Here is a 20,096-nt window from a genome sequence, read left to right on the forward strand (position 1 = left end):
AAGAACGTTACTGGTGGAGGCTAAGCTCGAACCTGCGATCACGCACACAGCAAGCCATTGTATAAACCACCTTGTAAAAAAGCCACGTACTTCTGTGTGTGGTCATGGAGCAGGGGTGTCCAGTCATGATTATGGAGGGCCATTTCACTCCAGGTTTAACAAGTAAAATGAGATGGTTAACTACTCCACAGTCTGGATGGTTTAATTTGTTCAATTAAACAATTTAGAACAGGGTTGGAACAAAGACCAGGAGTGGAAGGGCCAGCTTTGGACTCCCCTGTTATAGAGCTTGTTTAACACTGCCTGTTACACAATTATGTTCTTCATGGTTTCATTCAGCCAACCCTTCCATCCAGTGCCTAAAGTAATGCTTTATTAATTGTACCTTTTAAAACTGGCATGGATTACATCTTGAAGAGGGTCAATGGGCACTCCTGAAAGGAAACTCGCATTGCTAATCCCTCTTTTTAAAATGTACCAGAATGCATTGGGTTGTGAGTTGAAAAGCCTGAACTGTCCCACTGAACACAGAGCCATATGGTCACCTTCTAAATAATAAATAAAACTTTGACTGTCCCTTTCATTAGTCCTCCAGCCAACTTTAACAGAGATCAGGTATTATATTGAACTGATGAAAATAAACATTGAGCTATAGCTAATGAGACTGACACTGCCATCCTAACTAGTCACACTTGAGCTTAATTAGACGTGTCCCAGGTGCCACAGATTTAGATGTGATGCTATTCACACCTGTGTAATGTGCCATCATCAAGATTTGTAAATCAAGTGAACAGAAGCCCATTCAATGGGAGGCTGAACACCAGCTCATCAAGCACTATTTAGGTACTGTGGACAGGGTAAAAATAGGGAAGTCTAAAACTGCTTAATTATTCTATCAATTACTTTTAATTAATGCCTACACTGACATCTGGTCACTGTAGGACTGAATAGCACACAGGGCAGTGCTAATGTCAAGCAAAGATTATGTGTTTTTAAAAACAGTTATGAATCATGACATACAGTACTTTATCAAATATTGCTTTAATGCAATATTTGCATATCAAGCCAGTTTTGTTTTGTGTTTAGTTCAATAGTTAAGCTGAACAAATCATACAGTTTTTTTTTCGCTCTTTAGAGAAAACATTGACACCTAGCTAAAGAATATGTTTTAATGGTTTCGCTTTTAACAGGGCGGGTGTGTTTTATTGTTCTTTTTGAGTTTTTTCAGAATATAAAACTTGTTCTCCTTTGAGCTCCATGCCAGCGAAGCCTAAACATCAAGGGAAATTGAACTGAACTGAAATGCTTGACTCCAAAGAATTCATTTGTGATTTAATGGTACTGCTTATAAACAGGGTTCGTGTTATTTTACTGTTGACTGTTTGGGATTCATTGAAATGTTTTGCATTAAGAGCAGAATCTCTCACATTCTCATGTTAACAGCTGTGAAAGGAATCTCAGACTAATAAAACAAAGGCTCCCTCTTCTTTCTTTTTCAGCCGTTCTGTAAACTCTGTGGCAACCTAACGAGAGAACTCGGAATAACAAGGCACTAAAAGACTTTGGATTTAATTAAGAAGCCTTATGATTAAATTTTCAAGTCAGAATCAGTTAACGTGGTTTGCACCAGCCTTTCAACAATAAACACGTGTCTTGTCATGTAATAAGCTTATATATAAATATATATATATATATATATATATATATATATATATATATATATATATATATATATATATATATATATATATATACACCACATGTATTCCGCTAACCCCCTTCTTATCATAGCACCCAATGCCACTGCTTGTCAACTATTTGAATATAGTGACCCCATACTGTACAACAAAGATCTGATTTCCTATTGAATTCACAATACATGTATAAATGTATCCCAAGTCTATTTCTACTTGCATCCATTGAAATCAAGCAATAACATCAAACGATTTACCAGCTGTTAATGCTCATTTTACACAGTTCCTCTTACCGATCATAGCGTTTGGTAAAGCAAACTATAAATGCATACCAGGTACATCCCATTAGCAGTGAAGCTTACAAATACAATGCTGCATCAATATTCCTTTTCTGCATCTTCTTCATTATCTTAAATAGACATGTCATTTCCCAGAAACTGGCTCTAATTCTCTCTAAATGGATCTGATTCCCTAGGAGAGTGCAGAATTAATCCCACACAACCAATCTGCTCAAATATTCCCTGTGGGTCACCCCTAGCATAGTGTAATACATCATCTAGTCACTAAAAACTGGTGGAGTTGCTAGGGGTGGGAAGGGCTATTGATAGATTCACTGACAAGACTTAAAAGCTATCAATATTTCTGCTGCAAAATTCTTCAGAATATCAGATTGACGTTTATGATGATTGATCACTTCCTGGCAAATTCACAAAGCATAATCCATACTTTTTTAAGAGGACCTCATAGGAAAGCAGTATTGTTTTATAAGTGGGAATGTGCAGTTTTTCATTAAGATATTAAACTGTGCTTAAACAATATGCATATAGCTGGGAGCGTGAACGCAAACTGAGGTTCATATTTAATGGCTGTTTTGTATTTCCCCCGCATGCAAAAAAAAACAAAAAACAAAAAAACGTTTTTATCTCTGTTCCTTGCCAATGATTTCCGTTGCAAAGCATTTGTGTGGCAGCTGTGCGAGGTGCTCGAAGCATTGCATTAGTTAGTAATAAAATAATGAAAACGGTGCTCTTGTTAGTTTTGTAGCCCCGGGTCAAGATCTGAAGCCCAGAAAGCCAGTTTTTCAGATTTGAAAGCTATCTCAGCATTGTGTAACGGTGTTTTAGGAAGCGATGTGTGCTGATGCATCAAACAAAAATGTTGTATTTTTTTTAGGAATTAAAACAAAAGGGGTGTCTCGGGATATTATTTCCAAAAACAACCTTTTTTTTCGTTTGATTCTGTTTTCAGGTTGACTTCAATGGCAGATGTCAATCCAGAATAATATTTTGCTAATTTCAATCCCAGTTTTGGGGCTGTGATGGCTGGGTAGGACAGCAGGATGCCACAGCACATGTGTTATGTGTGTAAAACACAACACAATACAATGCAATACAATACAATTTGCTTTAACAAAGCACTCTTCATGTGGAGCATCCCAGGACGCTTTACAATGAGAACTCCATAAAAAAGCCATTGCCAACCAAGACATGTTTAAAAAAAGGGAAGGAAACAAATAAGATTCAAATTGCACAGCAGTTTCGGAATTTGAGTTTTAAATACGAGTTTGATTAGTCGCAGCGTACAGACACCGTGCTCAGGTGTGTCTTACTAAACTCGTAGTAAAACCAGGACTGGATGAAAGCTCGATGTCATGGTTTATTTCCATTCCTGTTAATCGACCGCTATGGGACCAGATTAAACTGATTTAAAAAAAAAAAGGTTGCTTCTTTATGAAATCCAATTGGTCTATCCCAGCCCCTGTTTAAAACGTAATTTCCTTACTTCCTGCAAGATGGCGTCTGGTGTGGAAGTAAGTAAACATAAGCTTTTGTCACAATAAACAAGACTAAGTTGTACATACATGGCTTGACTCAGTAGTTATTGGATTATTAACAGTCTTTAGGATCATTTTAAAAGTCTGATTCTTGCCTGTCGAAAATGTAAATCTCGACAGCACTTCTCGTTTTATTTTTGCGGCCCAAAATCGAAACGCGATGGGACGGTCGATTGAACACAGACTGTTTACTTGCTGGCAAAAAAAAAGTTTCCGTACGAATGATAGTTATTACAAAAGCATTTATTTGCCGCGGGATGTTGTGCTGTTGCCAGTGATCTTTGGCAATCCAAAACGGGCATTTTTTTACGTCATTCTAGTCAAGAAACTGAACCCAGAACTTGTTTTGTGGTTTAGGTTGTATCCTTTGAAAATGTAAAAGGTGTAAGCGTGCACAGTGTTATGTAAGATGTGTTAGTAATGCAAATATTTTAACACTCCAATGTGGATTTATGTTTTTGCAGATATGGAAATATCTGAAATGCAGTGCCACAGTTAAACTGCTTATCTGTGCAACACTTTACAGAACTGCTAGTTTCCATTTGACATTGTTTTAAAACCATTAAGTTAATGCTGTTCTTACGCTTACACACATACACCCATGTCTAGTTAAGCTGTGTTGTATATGTGTGTCTAGAGTGCAGGTCCAGGCAGCAGCCGTGAAGAGTCTGAATGCAGCACAGCCTCTCTGAAAAGGGAAGACCGGTTGAGAAAATTTCGGGAACTGCATTTTAAAAGGGTGAGAGATTTTTCTTTACCAAAAATGTACGATGCCCCAGATCTGTGTGTCCCAAGACCAATGCTAGTTTTTTTACAATTGATTAAACTGGAGTGAAACACAAAGTACATAAACAGAAATGTAACTTCCACTCTTCAGCGCTAACTATTATTGTAGTGAAATAAATAGACACGAATAACCCTAAAAGCTTGTTTTGTTCTACAGCTTGAAAAGGGGCCACGGTTTGATATGGAATTGAACATTAATCTCAGTTAACACTGTTGTTTTTTTTTATGTTTTTTTTTTTAAACAGAATGAAGCTCGCAAACTGAACCACCAGGAAGTCGTGGAAGAAGACAAAAGACTTAAACTGCCGTCAAACTGGGAAGCAAAGAAGGCTCGGCTAGAGTGGGAACTGCAAGTAGATGAAAAGAAGAAGGTGCAAGATGCTGTGCCTATAGTTGTTGGGTTGCCACTCATGATAATAATACCGATATATATATAATCTGTTATTATGCACTGTTTTTCATCCATCTGTAAGGTAAACAAGCTATTTAAATGGAGACCATTTGCAAATGTAAACTGTGCACCTCTCTGAATCCCCCTTTTTTGTTCTAATACACTATGCTTTTCATTTCTGGAATTCAAATACAGATCTATATAAAGAACTGCATGCTACTCTTTTTAAAGATAAGAAGTAGATGCGTCTTGTTAAATTTTATTTTCCATGCAAGCCAGAAAAGAGGTTTTGGTGGGGGTTTTTTTGTAGTTTTTTTTTTAAATAATGACACAAGGTAGATTAATTGCAAAACTGGCACTTTCTTGAGTTTTTTTTCTCTCTGTTTTAAGCTATGCACTATTGTGACATAACCATTAGATTTAAAGACACTACCTATACTGGTATTTTATTTCTTTAGTTGTTTAGGGATTTCTGTATGCTTGCCACTGTGTTACTGGGACTCAAACATTCTTAATGTTAACCCGAGAAAAAACACTTACCTTTAGTGTTATTTACAAAACAATATTCAAAAATCTCTAAAAATACTCAGTCACCCCTGGCAAGTATAAATGGTTTAAAAGAAATAACTCATTGATGGACAGCCTTTAAAAAATAATTAGTAATAATTAGAACCTAAGTTAAATACTTTTCACATCCAGTACTCTGGCATGCAGAAACTGAGAGAGAAAAAAAAAAAAAAAAGCATGCTCTTATGTATTGAGTCCAACTTATAGACATCATTGCAGACAACAGGATGAAAGTGGCACGTAAGAGTGTATCTACGTGACAGTCCAGGGACAGAGATCGGTTGTAAGTGAAGTTGCCTTACGGCTGTACGATTAAACCTGATATCTTGCATCTTATGTTGGCCTGCCTGCGGTCCTTCATTATGAAGCTTGCTTTGTTGGTTTTAGGAATGCGCAGCAAAAGGAGAAGATTACAACAGGGTTAAGCTGCTGGATATCAGTGCTGAGGATGCGGAAAGATGGGAAAGGAAGAAAAAGAAGAGGAATCCAGACCCAGGCTTTTCAGGTATATAAACCATTTAAAGCCCTTTTTTTATATATGTGAAATGTGCTTGTCCCCCAGTCTTTAGAGGGCATTTAGCTTAAGTACTTTATTTTAATAATATTAGCTGTTAGGTTGTGGTTAGTGGTTCTGTACATCCAACGTGTCTTTGCTTGTCTGCAAAATTCTGCCAAACTGAACAGATTCTCACTCCATTCAAGTCGTGACAAAATGGTCATCTTGGTTGGTCCCACCTGCTCACCCTCTCTGTATCTATGAAGAGTAAGTTGGGTCAGGAGAGTTGAAAGGTCACATGGTCTGAATGGAATGAAGAAGTCTGTCTGTTCGGTGCTAGACAAGTAGAAATATCCAGATCATCTCAAAACAAATTCAGAACCAGGTAAAGACAGACATGGAAGAAAATAATTCAGCACTGGAGCATCAGAGCCCAGAACCATTCAACACATGATTCCATGTATTTTATGTTAACCTCTCAATATATTACCATAATTTGTATTGAGGAAGGCTTTAGTTCTTGGGACACTGAAAATGGCAGCAAATTGTAGCCAAGTAACAATACCTAGGACATTTTTACAGCCAGTAGTAATTACTGCTCAAAGTGCAAGGCAGTGATTGCTTGTGTAGATGGAAAGAACAACTTAATTGAGAAAGAGGATAAACTAAAGACATTGGTTTTGAATTCGCTTGACGATGGCCTTACTACATATACAAAATGTGAAGGAAAAAAAGAAAGTTCTGATTAGTAAGAAAGCAAGTACAATATACAGGGTGATTAGAAAGTTGTCATGATGTGAAACAAGGTTCGTATGGGGAAATATAAATTTGATTTAAGTTTGTTTCCTTTCCAGTTTTAGTAAAAAATAAAATTGCCTATTTCCACATTGCAAACAAAGGTAGAGATACTATACAGCCAAACTATAAGTATCCTTTTCCATCTTAAACTGGAAGTTGCGTCTGTGTAAAGCTGATCTGATAAATCCCTTTTTAATTGACTGCAGTTCAATCTAGAGCACTATTTTGGTGTTTTCAATATGGCAGCCATCTGTGGCATCAAAAAAAAGTGTTTTGGAATTTAGCTTGGAAATGTGTTCTATGCTGAAGGAAAGTTTTTTTTTTCACTAGTAACAGCTTTTATCACTTATTTTTAGGTTGTTTGTTCTGGCAGTTAATAGACTTATTTGACAAAGTACTAAACCTGAGTGTGTTACTGTTTTCACAGATTATGCTGCTGCACAGTTACGTCAGTATCAGAGACTCACTAAGCAGATTAAGCCTGACATGGAGAATTATGAAAAACAACGTGACGAGTGGTACGTTTGCTTATTTTATCCATGGCTCAACTTTTCCATATTTTTTTTTTATACTTTCGTTGTCATGGTTACTTACATCCTGTTAGCATTTCCTTTTTAAGCATAACTTGACTTGGGGGAATTTACATACGCTGCTGCTCATAAGGCTATTATATTTATTATCTATTGACAAATGGTTATTTCAGTTAATAAACTAGCAATGCTGGCATCTTAGGTGTAAAGTGCAAGAGATTTAGCTGTTCTGTTAGAATGTTTATCAGATTAGGGTCAAGGACATTTTGTGGGATGACAAATGAAATAAGAAAAGGAAATGACCGATGATTATGCCCTTGACTTCTGACTCGCCCTGTTATACTGATTTGTTGCAGTGGAGATGAATTCTATCCTACATCGAACAGCCTGTTGCATGGAAGTCATGTGCCTTCAAAAGAAGGAGTTGACAGGATGGTAGAAGATGTGGAGAAACAGTAAGAAACCGCTTGAATTCTCCTTGTATACAGATCACTGTGCCCTCTGTGACTAGCTGTTGATGTTACATCAGCTAATATAGTGAAACTCCTTTGGCTGTTATGGCCAGTTTTAAAGACTGGGGAACTTCAGATATCTTTCTGACCATTACATGAATAATCAAGAATCATTTGTATCAAAGGGGGAGGAGGAATAAGTGTTTGAGATTGAAATGCTTGTAGTTTTAGAGACTGATTTCATTTAATCCGTTCAAGGGTAAAGAAAAGGCTGGTCGACTGCAGATTATTATTATTTTTTTATTTTCCAGTGTACATGGTTAATTTATTAATTGGATTATTTCATTATTTTCCTCTAGGATTGAGAAGAGAGCCAAGTACAGCAGACGCAGAGCATACAATGATGATGCTGATATCGACTACATTAATGAGAGGAATGCCAAGTTCAACAAGAAAGCAGAAAGATTCTATGGAAAATACACTGCTGAGATCAAGCAGAACCTGGAGAGAGGCACTGCGGTTTAACATCTTTTGTGTACACTCAGATCCATTACTCTTAAATGACAGATGCGTACAGTCTAGTTTTATTTTTTGTTGTTTTTTTCAGTAAACAACTTGTATTGTAACTTACATTTTTGGTACCATTATGTTTTGATATGTACCTCTTAGTACAGTGATTATGACAAACTATTTCATAATGTCGTGTAGTAATGAGTATTGTTTCTATACTGGTCATTAACTTCTATGTGCACAAATAGAAGTAACTTATGTGACCATAGTTTTTGTTTTATTGTAAGGATGTTCCTTTTATTTTCATTTTATTTTGTATATTGTTATTAAGATGTATGCTCATCAGTAAACCTTTTTCTAATCTGCCCCCTGCTTGACTTTTAAATCATTTCACCATTTTTATATTTATAATTATGTCTGTATATATTTCTCCTGAAAACACAGAAGCCAAATATATATGTACAATTTAAAAAGACAGAGCATTAATTTACTGGCAAGTTGAATTTCATATTAATGTATGTATTATATATTTTTTTCAAGTCTTGAGCATCAATTTGAAACAATATTTTATTCATAAACGACTTTCAATAAAACATTCTTTAAATATTTCTTGTTAAAGCTTTGCAAGTAGTGAAATCACAGGACAGATTTCACTCCAGGCGTAGACACAACTTGGGCATTCATTTACGTGTGAATTTCTTCGGCACTTTAGTTTTGCCTGCAAGCTTTAATAGCATAGCGTGAGTTTTGTTCCTATTAAAGGTCAAAGCTTTGTGAGTAGTTTCTCATGTCATAATTTTAAAATCAACTGACCTCTGTGAAAGTACCTTGATTTTTCTACATGGATCATTACTGCCCCTAGTGGAATTGAGAAGCATCATTAAGTGTGGGCTCTAGTTTATCCAATGTTAAATATGGTTCTGTATTGGAAAAGAGAGTAATACAATGGGCCAACAGGATTCTAAAAGTAACACTGCAGGTCACAAAGCCACACATTCGTCCCCCCCCAAAAAACATGACCAAGTTATTGCCATCCTCATAAAGCACACACAGACTGCTGTGGAACACAGCTACATATTAGTTAGTCTCACAAGAACATGCATTAAGGGAATTGGCTGTCATATGAATCATGCTGGGAAGTAATTATGTTTGAATGACAGAAAGTTTGTTCTCTGCAATAGTTGCTTTCTTGTGGTCTCCCTGGCATTGTAATTACATTTGCTAGGGTCACTGTATGTAGCTGGAAGGTAAACAGGTGGTAAAGGAGTGAAAATGAAACATTAATAATAGTTAATCTTTGTTAACAGACATATTTTATATAGCTTACCACATGAGAGTAACCGCAGCATCACTGTGTAAAAAAAAATCTGTTCTTTATTTTCAGATCAAAAAGGCTTCTTGAAGCTTTAGCGGGTCATTTTGCTCTTATTGTTATTTAAACCATTACTCACTGATATTTGAAAGCCCCTTTTTTGTATTCACAAGGAACAATGCCATTGTGTTGTTGCATTTTAGAGTTGACACCCTGAGCAACAAAGCCAGGATGCCCATGAGGAGGATTTTGATGTTTTGTTGGAGTTGCCCAAATCTGTGCCTACAGGATATAGGCAGTGGCAATGCTGCTGTGGATATATATATATATATATATATATATACAGTTCTGTTTTCAATTCAATTCTGTTGTCTTCTTTCTATTCCTTAAGGTTATTATCACTCAATGCTTTTCCTTCTTTATGCAAGTCAAGGTTGTTATAATAGTAGAAAACACTAGTGGAGGCTTTGAGGCTTGCTCATAATGCATCAGAGTAGAAAAATGCAACATGTCTAAGACTTTTGAATTAAACTCATGTGATCATCCCAAAATAATTCCTTCATATCTGTAGCATTAAGAGGAAATTAAACAAAAAATATTGCCTGCAGGGGTGACTTTTAACATTTTTCTCAAGCTAATCTGAAAAGGCATTTGTATATTGAAATAATCAGCTTCTTTGTGCACATTTCTGAACATAAAATAAATGAAAAAGATTTGTAGTTATATCAGAATTATAGCCAAGAGGTCCCACTTGGCAATTTACATGCTTATCTCGTGTCACATAAACAGGCAAGCTAGAGTATGCAGATTCTAGATTACTGACTGCAAAATCTTTGGCCAGACCTGGCACCACCTGATTGTCAACTGAATGGCTTTTCTGCGCAATGAATTGCAATGCAGACTTTTTTTTTTTTAAATGCCCTTTGTGGAACAAAGAAGAGAAACGTCTTTGGCAGGGATATATTATACCTCGCATTCAGTCACAAAGCATGACTACGCTGTTATCACAGAAGAGAGTTTGATCAATGAGCCGTTCCCTCCCAGCCTGTGCTTTGGTCTGCTGTAACGTGGCCTTTCAAAGGAAACTAACCAGACATCATTCATTCTCTAAACTAGCAATACTTTCAAAGTGTGTGTGTGTGTGTTATAGATGAAAATTCCCACATCCATACAAATTATGGAAGTTATAGTTTAGTTTTTTTGTGTATGAAAATATGCTGTAATATTTGACTGTTTAGTGCCTTGGGAAGATTGTTCTCCTAAAATGCTGGTCTTTTTGAAATGTAAAAAGACCATTTCAGGAGGCTAAATGTAACAGTTCAGGATTGTGTTTGGTGGATCTGGACTGAACATGCTCACAGTCTCTTGCTGTTAATAAACAGTTGGCCGTGGAGTGTTTTAATGGGCAAAGGAGTGTCTGTTTACTTTCCAAACCCTGCACTGAGCAACCAGCTCTATAATCAAGAGATGTACTACACATGCATTAGCCTGTCCTAGGCAAAATGGTGCCATCTGCTGTAGTTACAACTTCAGGACATACAAGAACAACTATCAGTCTATACATGCAGGATGCTTACATTGTTACAATTATATCACACTCCAAAAACAGCCTGCATGTTTCACAAAATGCTCAAGGACTGGTCTTCAGTGGCAATGCTATGCAGTGGTTCTGTATTGAGTTAACAGGCAGTCAGCTTCATTGGCAGAATGACAAAACAAATTCTATTATCGAATGGTAGAGGTCTGCTTTAGTCATAGTGAGTACAGACAAGTCTAGCCAATCAGATTCAGAGAACACTCGTAACACGTTGAAGAACGTTTTATCCCCAACGTACCTCTCCCGACAAGACAGTATACAGTATCAAGCGCTCTGGTACCATCTAGCGGCAATTCTGGGACAAGCACATGTGTAATGTCAACAGGTCACCTGCAAAAGAGTGTATTGACTTCACTATCGTGTCAGCAGGGAGAACCAGGGAAAATCCAGCCATCGCGAGATCGCTCGTCGCTAGCTTGTCCCTTGTCCTCAATTACACAATCGGAGTGGGGATATACAATCGTATAACATTCGAGCAGAGCAAACATAAGCGTCCATACTTAACCATGACTATTCAGAATCTGCTCCCTGCGAACTTCGCCTATGTAATTCTGACGATTTTCTACAGCTGGGTCATGCTGTCTTATTTGGGCGTCAAAGTGGGAAAGGCGAGGAAGAAGTACGATGTTAAGGTAAGTTGTTGCTCAGCACTGTCGTCTACCGAACACAGCATTCTAGTCACATGGAATGGGTAGCATGACAATGCAAAGTGATGTTGGTGCTGCAGCAGAAGCCAAACTGTTTGCGTTCTGAAAGTGAGTCTGAATGGTTGTTACAGCAAATTGCAAAAGTGATTACTATGAGCTGAACATAACAAACCTTTTTTGATCCTGTACGCATTGCACGTCGTTCGTTGTATTGGCTTCATGACTTTTGGCTGCTGTGCTACAGTGTATCCGATCTTTCGACATTAATAGTGTTAGTTAAAACCTCTTAATTACACACGTGGATTTATTGAAATCAAATACACAGCCCATTTCTCTGGCAAAAACCTCGTTTCCAGTTTACTATATGAATCAGAATGTGTGCATGTTACAAATGATAAATATCGGTGCAAAACGCTTTAAATAGTCAACTGTGCGCTGTGCAAAACGGGGAAAAGGAAGGTGCTGTATGGTCTTCATGTTCCACCCCAGTGTGTTATCTGCGTTTGAGAACGGTCCGCGAATTGCAGCCTTCGCGAATACACTACACGGTAACTTCACCTTTGGTACAGAGGCATTACTGTGATAATGATAGGTCTTGCAAAATAGGCTGGGCTCCAGTGATCGTTTTAGATAGTGATGACTTGCAGTTTTTAGTACAAGTACAAATACATACCTGTAGAAACTGCACAAATGCAAGCTGGTTTGAGTATGCAAGGCAACTCTAGTTATTAATTAAAAAAAAAAAAAATGTATTTAAAAAAATGTTTTGTTACATTAGAACTTGGTTTATAAATACTGTGAGCAATATTTCTAATAAATGATATTGTTTTATTTATTTATTTTTTGCAGTACCCTACAATGTACAGTGACAAGGATCCAGTTTTCAACTGCATTCAAAGAGCTCATCAAAACACACTGGAAGTGTACCCTCAGTGGCTGATCTTCCAGTGTATCTCCGGACTTGCCTACCCTGTAAGTACTGGGAAGATTCGAGTCTGAGAGGAGGCTGTTTGGTTAAAATGAAGTACTGTGATAACACACATCCTTATGGTGGGCGTTGGAATTGGCCTACATTTTAATGCTTTGTTTCTCGTCGTTGTCTTGTTTTGTTAGACGGTTGCCTCTGTGCTGGGGGTTATTTGGGTCACCAGCAGGTTCTCCTATGCCTGGGGGTATTACACTGGAGGTAAGAACTCACTTTTTCACTCTTTCAATTTCTACCCATTTATATGCATAGTCTGTAATGTTGTGGGCCTGATTTTGCTAAGCTTTAAATCATGGCTTTCGATAGCATTTGTCAAAACGTCTGTTTAGCAATCTAGTACACTTTCACTACTATTAAAGTTTAATAATTTAATTGTAAAGAGACATATTTAATTGCTAAGTAATAATATATATATATATATATATATATATATATATATATATATATATATATATATATATATATATATATATATATGGAAGTGCAACAGTGTTTTGTAACTATGTGATCTTTGTGTTTTCAGACCCTGCAAAGAGGATGAACGGTGCCTATGGGTACATTGGATATCTTGGTGTCATTTTGCTGTCTCTTGCAGCAGCTCTTCAATTGCAGAATATGCTGTAATCAGTGTAACCTACAAAAGATGATGATGAGGATGATGATTAGCACTTATTTACTGTGAAAACTTCCATTGCAACACACTGGTACATTTCCAAACTGACTCTGCAGGTAGACCATGCCTGAGAATATAAATATTAATTCATAGCTTCACGCAACATTTAAAAAGTGTGTCTCTTGTGTCCAAAAAAAAAAAATAGTAATCAACAGCAATTATTTCCATTGTAGGCAAATCACAAGCTTCTAATTTAGAACACTGTGGATGTGAAAGAGGCCAGTAGAAAGAGACATGTCTTTGCTATGTGATGTACAGTACTGTACTTTATTGTGGTTTTAGATGATTCTGCACTATGTATAGCTTGTGATCACAGTATTTTGGTAGCCTCACTATTAATCTGTTGAGTGTCATGATCACCTGTGAGACCGGAATAGAAACTGAACTGAATGTTTGTTTTACACATCTGTCCAGGCTAGTTTAACAGAGTAAGCTCTTTATTATAAATGCCAGTAATTCAAATGGAACTGCATTCCATTATGTTCCAATAAAGAGATTTTCTTTTCTCGATGCCGTATGCATGGTATTTTTTTTTTAGGAAAGGTTGACACTGTTATGTAGAGAGGAAAACATTGAGAAAACACTTGTTTTTAAATATCTTCACAGCCATTCATCTCATCGGTGTGCACCCTCTGTAATGCCAGATTGAGTCCCTGCAGCATTGCCACCTTAGGTGCTAAATACTGCCCCTGCCAAACAGTGTCTCCTAGCCGTATCTGTCACTCCAGCACAATTTTAATAATAACGTAACAATGTGCAATATATTGTATAACTGTATTGATTGGATAAGTAATTTGTTGTATATTCTTTGCTGTAGAAGATCGGAGCACACTGTGCTGATAGTGTATTTACTACTGTAGTGGTACTCAATAAGTGTCTCTCTGTACCTTCTGTGTGTGTAATCATTACATTTTAATGCAAATCCACTGAAATGAGATTTGAATCAGACAAGCTTCAAAGGTGGCACAAAGCATAAACTAGGCATGGGCAAATGATGCGCCCTGACTACAAATGAGACTTCTCCCGATGACTCTTGTGTTATCTATATATGATATACAAACTATACATTATATACACAATGGTTCATAAATGTATATATTTGCATTTTGGGAAATACATATAAAAGCTGTGTTGCCAGTTATTTGCAGGATAATGTGATGTTTATAAATGTTTGAAAGTATGACAGGTTATCAGATATGCTCTGCTGCACTCGTTTAAGCCTACTGTCTCTTCCGTCACTATAATGACTTGGACAAACAGCAACGGTAACAAATATAATTAATGTACCAGCCTTTGGGATTACCTATTGATGTTGGATATTGACCCACAGAAGTGGGAATTTAGCCAAAAACCCTCGGCTATGACATCACAACGAGGCGTGGAAAACCTCACGGAGCAAGCGCAAAGAAACACCAGTGAACTCGGAGGATAATAAAAAGTAAAACTCAAGAGATTTGTGTTTATTGTGTGCTGAAAATAACGAGAAAAGGTATGTAAATAAAAAAAAACTAGCTAAATAAAACGTGACATCAGATTTTCCCGTTACCTATACAAATATAGTGAACAATTACGCAATTAAAGAAGCATTTTTGGCAGCGGTGTTTACTTATCCTAAGCCCGTTGTCTTGTTAGAGACAGGAGGAAGCAACGCAAAGTAAAATACTAAGATAGCCTATTTCCTTAAAATATATTTTATTTAAATCTGTAATATGTTTTAACCCAATAGTCTATATTTGTTCCGGGAAGCTGACACATTCGAGTAACCAAGCAATGTCGGGCGCTTTAATGTTTTTTGTTCTTTCTGTGTCGTAGTTTCTTGCAGTTGCATTGGCACTGGTCTTTAAGCTACCACATTGCGTAATGGGTGATGTAGTTTGTTTAAAATACCCTGTGCCTTCTGGCTAGCTTGAGCTGGGCGATGATAGGACTACATCGCCCACAGATCACTGCGGTTCTATTCTATGCCTGCCTGGGCAGTACTTTTCTCAAGCCAGCTAGTTCCTGCATTGCATTCTCATTCACATAACAAAGGGGTACTGCGCGCTTTCTTTAGGCAGGGTCGTGAGTATTGTCTTGTGACTTTACTTGGATTACTTACTCGCCAGTTAGTAAGATGATGAAAGGATTGTCAAGGTTTGACTGCTTTTGCGCCGATAGGTTTGCAATTTGTAGGTTGCTTTGCTGAAGCAAGCATCAAATGCATAGTACAATTATTTTATTAAGAATTGTACTAATTACACTGATTTTATTCTAACAGCGAAGAAAACCTACTAATTTTGCAAAAAAAAACAACAACAACAAAAAAAAAAAAACGTTTAAGTATTCTGTGGAGTGTGGAACTTTTTTTTTTTTTTTAAACACTGAAGTGATTGAATTTTTTTTATTGTAGACTAACCGCAAATGCCTGTTCTCCGTGATTTTTTTTCTTCAGTTGAATCACATTGCTTGATGTTTTTTGCAACGCGTCGATCCCAACCTTGTCTAAAAACATTCCCGTGTTCTATTTCAGCCCAGCAGAATGTCCGGGTTTCTGGATAATGTCCGGTGCGGAGAATGTGAGTGCGTAGATTGGGGGGAGAAGCGGAACTCCATCGCATCCATAGCTGCTGGAGTATTGGTAGGTTTGCGCATCGATTGTGTTCCTATTCTGAACCAAGTATTTTCCATTTTTGTTTGTATTCATGCACAATGAAACATCTCAATGACAGTCAAGGGATCAATAAAATATGACCTTACCGCAGAAGCTAAAAAGTCAGAAAAAAAATGTCGTTTTTAAATGCAAACTGCTAATTTCCTGTTTTAGTTTCCAGTAGGTTTTATTTAATGTAAATTGAATGCACCCAGATGGGTTGGCTGTGTAATAGCGTGCTATTCTTCTTGGAAAGGCAGTGGAGCAGTTTCCTTACAATGCTGATGGTTTTAATAACACTCAGTATATCAGTAAGGTCAGGGGTCCACAGTGGCTTGGCACTCATTTGTTTCTGTTGTCGGTCTCATAGCAGTACAGTACAGAACTTGCTGGTTTGTTTCAGTTCTTCACAGGATGGTGGATAATCATTGATGCAGCAGTCAAATACCCTGACATGGACAGATTCAACCATTCCTACCATGCTTGTGGGGTTATAGCGACTGTTGCATTCCTCATGTAAGTATTTTCTAATTCAGAAAGGGTGGAGGGGTACTGCGTTTTACACAAGGATGTAATAACATGGAGTTATGCTACAGACAGAAGGGAGGACTTGTTGACAGTACAGTTTGTGTACATTCTCCTAAAGGTAGTTTGAGTTGTAAGTAGTTGCATTTCTGGACAGCAGACTGTAGGTGGAGCTTAACATGGTGCTCTAAACAGGGAATGGATCCAACTGCTATGCAATGGGAGTCTTATTTCCATCCCTGCCTAAACTGTAAAGATGCAACCACAGATCACAAGTGAAGGGAGGTACAGTACTGAGAGGTTTCAATCACAAAGTTCCACAGTGCAAGTTTGATTGAAACTTCTTGTGAACTGAAACTTTGGAGGCTACGTTGTGCCACCCAAGTTACACTTGCTGAAAACATTTAGTGAATTGAGTTCAAGTTCCACAATGCAATTAGAGTCAGACTCAGGTTGGATCAAACCTGAATTCTTTTGCAGTGGGGAAATTTGGTTTAAAGGTGGGATAACTGTTTGACGTTGTCTTGGTTTACTTTTTCAAGGTGAATAGGTAATTGTGTTCTTCCTGCAGGATCAATGCGGTGTCTAATGGACAGGTCCGTGGGGAGAGCTACAGCGACGGGTGCATGGGACAGACAGGTAGGTTTTTTTAAATTCCATTTCTGTAGTCCTGCTATGTTTATTTGCATGGTTACGGTATGCCTTATGACATCTGCAGATGTCCTCTCTGCACCTCCATACGACTCCACCCAGCTCTATTCAGCTGTCTTTCTGCCAGGGTGAAATGCCCTCTCATGTCACTCCTGTACACCTCTGGAGATCACAATCAGATAAAGCAGGCTGAGTGTTGCCTGCGTCACTAGAATCTGATCTATGCTATTGATTTTATTTTATTTTTAAAAAGCTGTAAATAGCCTTGGAACATCTTTCCAGCTCTGTTGTCAGTCTGCTGTGTTTCTGTCTCTTGCCCCCAAGACTGTAGCACTGGATCCCTTAATGTAAAAGTATGTGATGCTTGCTTAGTCTGAGAGTAGAAATCGTGGAGTCAGTTCAGTTTATCTGAATGGTTAATTAATGCCAGAGTTAGTCCCATTTCTGAGACAAGACACTCAAAGGCGGTTGTTCAAGCTCTGGCTGTATTTGGATCATCACCATTGAGATCAATTGATCCACTTGTCTTTCATTCTATCTGGATTATCCCATTGTGTAGAGTGCCTGGAATGTTTGCTTTGAGTAGTTGTGTGTGTGTCTATTATATATTATTGTTGTGTGTAGGGTGTTGCAGTTTGAGCAAGAGGACCAGGAAGCAAAACTGGGCTGTTGAAAATGTGCCAAATTCTTTGTCATGTTCTGAGACACCCTATTGTCCTATTATAGACTGTAAGCAGGAATTACAGGTACTGCTAACTGTGTTGGAGTTATTTATTTTTTACTTTTAGAATTGAGTGATGTATGTATGTACTGGATGACATCTGTACACAAGATAAGATGCACTGAAATTCTGACCAATTTACTGATGTTGGATTTCACAAACAGGCTTTTATAAGAAAGCATAAAGCTTGCATTGAAGTGCATGCTGCCTGTTGTGTGTTTTCAGGGGCTCGGGTCTGGCTCTTCATTGGTTTCATGCTGGCCTTTGGCTCTCTGATCGCTTCCATGTGGATCCTCTTTGGAGGCTACGTTGTGCCACGTAAGTCCCACTTTCTAAGAACATTGAGTGAATTCAGTATTAGCAGTGGTAACCCAACAGGCCCTTTGCACAGTGCCTTAACCTTGAGAAATAATTCCATCCTGGAAGGTGTTGCACTAGTAGCTGTTGAATACAGTGTTATGGGAAGAAGCTGTTTTGGTTCGTAGCCTTTACTAATAATACCAATGTTGTTTGATACAGAGAAGGCAGAGGTGTATCCGGGTATAGCAGTCTTCTTCCAGAACGCGTTCATTTTCTTTGGGTGAGTATTTCCAGCAAAGTTCTTGTTGTATTAGATTCTTGATCGGTTCACTTAAATAAGGCAGACGGCTGTTTTGATGAAATGATGTTTGTGTCACTCTGATTTTAAAGGTAATCGATGGTTAAATGCTAACGCTGTCTGATTGTCTTGCAGGGGTCTGGTGTTTAAGTTCGGGCGTACAGAAGACTTGTGGCAGTAGTGCTGCCCACTTCGTGTTTCTGTTCGGGTTTGTGTTTGTAAGCCTCTTGCCTTGGCACACTGTGTGGTGTGTCTAACTGGTCTCCTCTCTCTGGTATATTATAGCGTGGTGTTAGTTTACAGTATGTAATGTGCTACCTTTCTACTTCTCTGAAAACAGTGACGGTCGCACTGAGTTTTGACGTCTGAACAACACAGACAGAAATGAGCAGTGATGTATCAACACAGTCCAATACTGGTGTAGTTAATGATCTAAATACTGCTGCCCTTCAATGTTCTGTCCCCATATAAAGCAATCAGGTGGGGGGGAAAAAATCGATGACATATATTTCTGTCCAAGACGACTTTTTCAGCTATTTTTTAAAACTATTTCAAGCATGAAAGGGTTAAATGTAAAGAAAAGCTTGAGGGAGTGTGAAACCATGTCCATGATGAAGCGGCGTGTTGAGCATTTCAGTTTGCTGTTCCTGTAACTACGCCTGTACTGTGCAATCCCTCTTTCAACCAGCAAAAGGACTGAGCTGTGGCCCTAACACAACGGTATCTTTACATTTGACCAGCGTTTGTCTGAAGCTGGTTTTAGGGGCGGAAGTTTGTTATGTATTCTGCTTGTTAATTAACTTCAGTGCATGTTAAAAACGATGTCATTTCTCCAAAGCAAAAACACCCTCTTAAACTGTCTGCTGGGAATGTCAATTTAATATACAGTATGTGTGCAAAGTGATGCGTGTTGGCAAGAGAGTTATTGTGTTGTGCTGTTTTTTTATTTTTTATTTTATTGTTTTCTCCTGTATTTTGTGTAGTAGATTTTGTAAGCAAGTGAGCTGGCTGACTCTTGGTTACTGCATTTTGTGTTGTCTTAAGGTGTGCTGCACGTGATGTTAATTCACACCACTGTTCAGAGCTCTGTTTTATGCATTAAATATTATGTATGCTTTTTCCATTTACAGTTTGTACACAGATTAGCCACAAAAAATGCCCACATTTTGAAATGTTCTTATTCTTATGAATGCCATGAGATCATTTTGTGAATGCATCTGTATAAAAGAGTAGTCAAGCTGAAGAATAAGCTGTGATATTAACATGACCTGAAAGGTATCATTACAGCTCAGCCAGCTAGCTGGATACATGTGCTTCAAAACTAACGTTAAAGGCCAACAATGAGTAATACACTACTGGTTAATTCATATTTCAGAAAACATAATGCTGACATGCTGTGGTAAATAACTAAACTGGCTCGCCTGAAATGTATACTTAGTTATTTAATACTGAGAAAACTGATATTGGATGTTCTAATCAAAGCTTTGAGAAACATGATGTAATGAATTTTCACTTTTGGTGAAGCCCGTTTATCATGCCACAACGCTATAATCCCTGTCCGTCTTCACTTCCTGTCCTGTTACCTGGAACACAGGAAGTGAGATTATAGTGTAGCGGCTGGACACATTCTTTACCTGAGTGCAAATAAAGTAAAGGTGAAACAAGAGTCTTTTTGTATCATTTCTTTATAAATCAACTTG

General features: G+C 37.7%; 3 protein-coding genes across 4 annotated transcripts; all 3 read left to right on the top strand.

The window, feature by feature from the left end:
• The first annotated feature begins 3,401 nt into the window (after positions 1–3,401).
• On the top strand, positions 3,402–8,423 carry syf2 (SYF2 pre-mRNA-splicing factor). The gene is made up of 7 exons (XM_041240678.1): positions 3,402–3,504; positions 4,166–4,267; positions 4,560–4,685; positions 5,660–5,777; positions 6,994–7,084; positions 7,453–7,551; positions 7,908–8,423. Exons 1-7 carry the CDS (start codon positions 3,487–3,489, stop codon positions 8,071–8,073), a joined length of 720 nt encoding a protein of 239 aa, XP_041096612.1. The 5' UTR covers positions 3,402–3,486; the 3' UTR covers positions 8,074–8,423.
• A 2,915-nt stretch (positions 8,424–11,338) lies between these two features.
• Positions 11,339–13,782, top strand: mgst3b (microsomal glutathione S-transferase 3b). The gene is made up of 4 exons (XM_041240672.1): positions 11,339–11,599; positions 12,464–12,586; positions 12,728–12,800; positions 13,123–13,782. Exons 1-4 carry the CDS (start codon positions 11,474–11,476, stop codon positions 13,221–13,223), a joined length of 423 nt encoding a protein of 140 aa, XP_041096606.1. The 5' UTR covers positions 11,339–11,473; the 3' UTR covers positions 13,224–13,782.
• An 859-nt stretch (positions 13,783–14,641) lies between these two features.
• On the top strand, positions 14,642–20,062 carry tmem50a (transmembrane protein 50A). 2 transcript variants are annotated; one of them, XM_041240673.1, is made up of 7 exons: positions 14,642–14,761; positions 15,782–15,889; positions 16,305–16,417; positions 16,998–17,065; positions 18,024–18,116; positions 18,318–18,378; positions 18,532–20,062. In XM_041240673.1, the coding sequence occupies exons 2-7, from the start codon at positions 15,791–15,793 to the stop codon at positions 18,575–18,577; spliced, it is 480 nt and encodes a 159-aa protein (XP_041096607.1). In that variant the 5' UTR covers positions 14,642–14,761; positions 15,782–15,790; the 3' UTR covers positions 18,578–20,062. The 2 variants fall into 2 exon arrangements, with proteins under 2 accessions (XP_041096607.1, XP_041096608.1); XM_041240674.1 differs by lacking the exon at positions 14,642–14,761 and adding an exon at positions 15,246–15,333.
• The last annotated feature ends 34 nt before the right edge of the window (positions 20,063–20,096 follow it).

The sequence above is a fragment of the Polyodon spathula genome, unplaced genomic scaffold (assembly GCF_017654505.1).
Source record: "Polyodon spathula isolate WHYD16114869_AA unplaced genomic scaffold, ASM1765450v1 scaffolds_657, whole genome shotgun sequence".
Classification (NCBI taxonomy): Eukaryota; Metazoa; Chordata; class Actinopteri; order Acipenseriformes; family Polyodontidae; genus Polyodon; species Polyodon spathula.

What these genes read in the sequence shown, in the direction of transcription:
- syf2 (XM_041240678.1), top strand. An exon ending in AAGTAGATGAAAAGAAGAAG is followed by an intron (nt 4,686 to 5,659) that starts GTGCAAGATGCT and finishes TGTTGGTTTTAG; the next exon opens with GAATGCGCAGCAAAAGGAGA. An exon ending in GTAGAAGATGTGGAGAAACA is followed by an intron (nt 7,552 to 7,907) that starts GTAAGAAACCGC and finishes ATTTTCCTCTAG; the next exon opens with GATTGAGAAGAGAGCCAAGT.
- mgst3b (XM_041240672.1), top strand. Translation starts at nt 11,474, where the DNA reads ATGACTATTCAGAATCTGCTCCCTGCGAACTTCGCCTATGTAATTCTG. An exon ending in GGAAGAAGTACGATGTTAAG is followed by an intron (nt 11,600 to 12,463) that starts GTAAGTTGTTGC and finishes TATTTTTTGCAG; the next exon opens with TACCCTACAATGTACAGTGA. An exon ending in CTGGGGGTATTACACTGGAG is followed by an intron (nt 12,801 to 13,122) that starts GTAAGAACTCAC and finishes TTGTGTTTTCAG; the next exon opens with ACCCTGCAAAGAGGATGAAC.
- tmem50a (XM_041240673.1), top strand. Translation starts at nt 15,791, where the DNA reads ATGTCCGGGTTTCTGGATAATGTCCGGTGCGGAGAATGTGAGTGCGTA. An exon ending in CGGGTGCATGGGACAGACAG is followed by an intron (nt 17,066 to 18,023) that starts GTAGGTTTTTTT and finishes GTGTGTTTTCAG; the next exon opens with GGGCTCGGGTCTGGCTCTTC. An exon ending in TGGAGGCTACGTTGTGCCAC is followed by an intron (nt 18,117 to 18,317) that starts GTAAGTCCCACT and finishes TGTTTGATACAG; the next exon opens with AGAAGGCAGAGGTGTATCCG.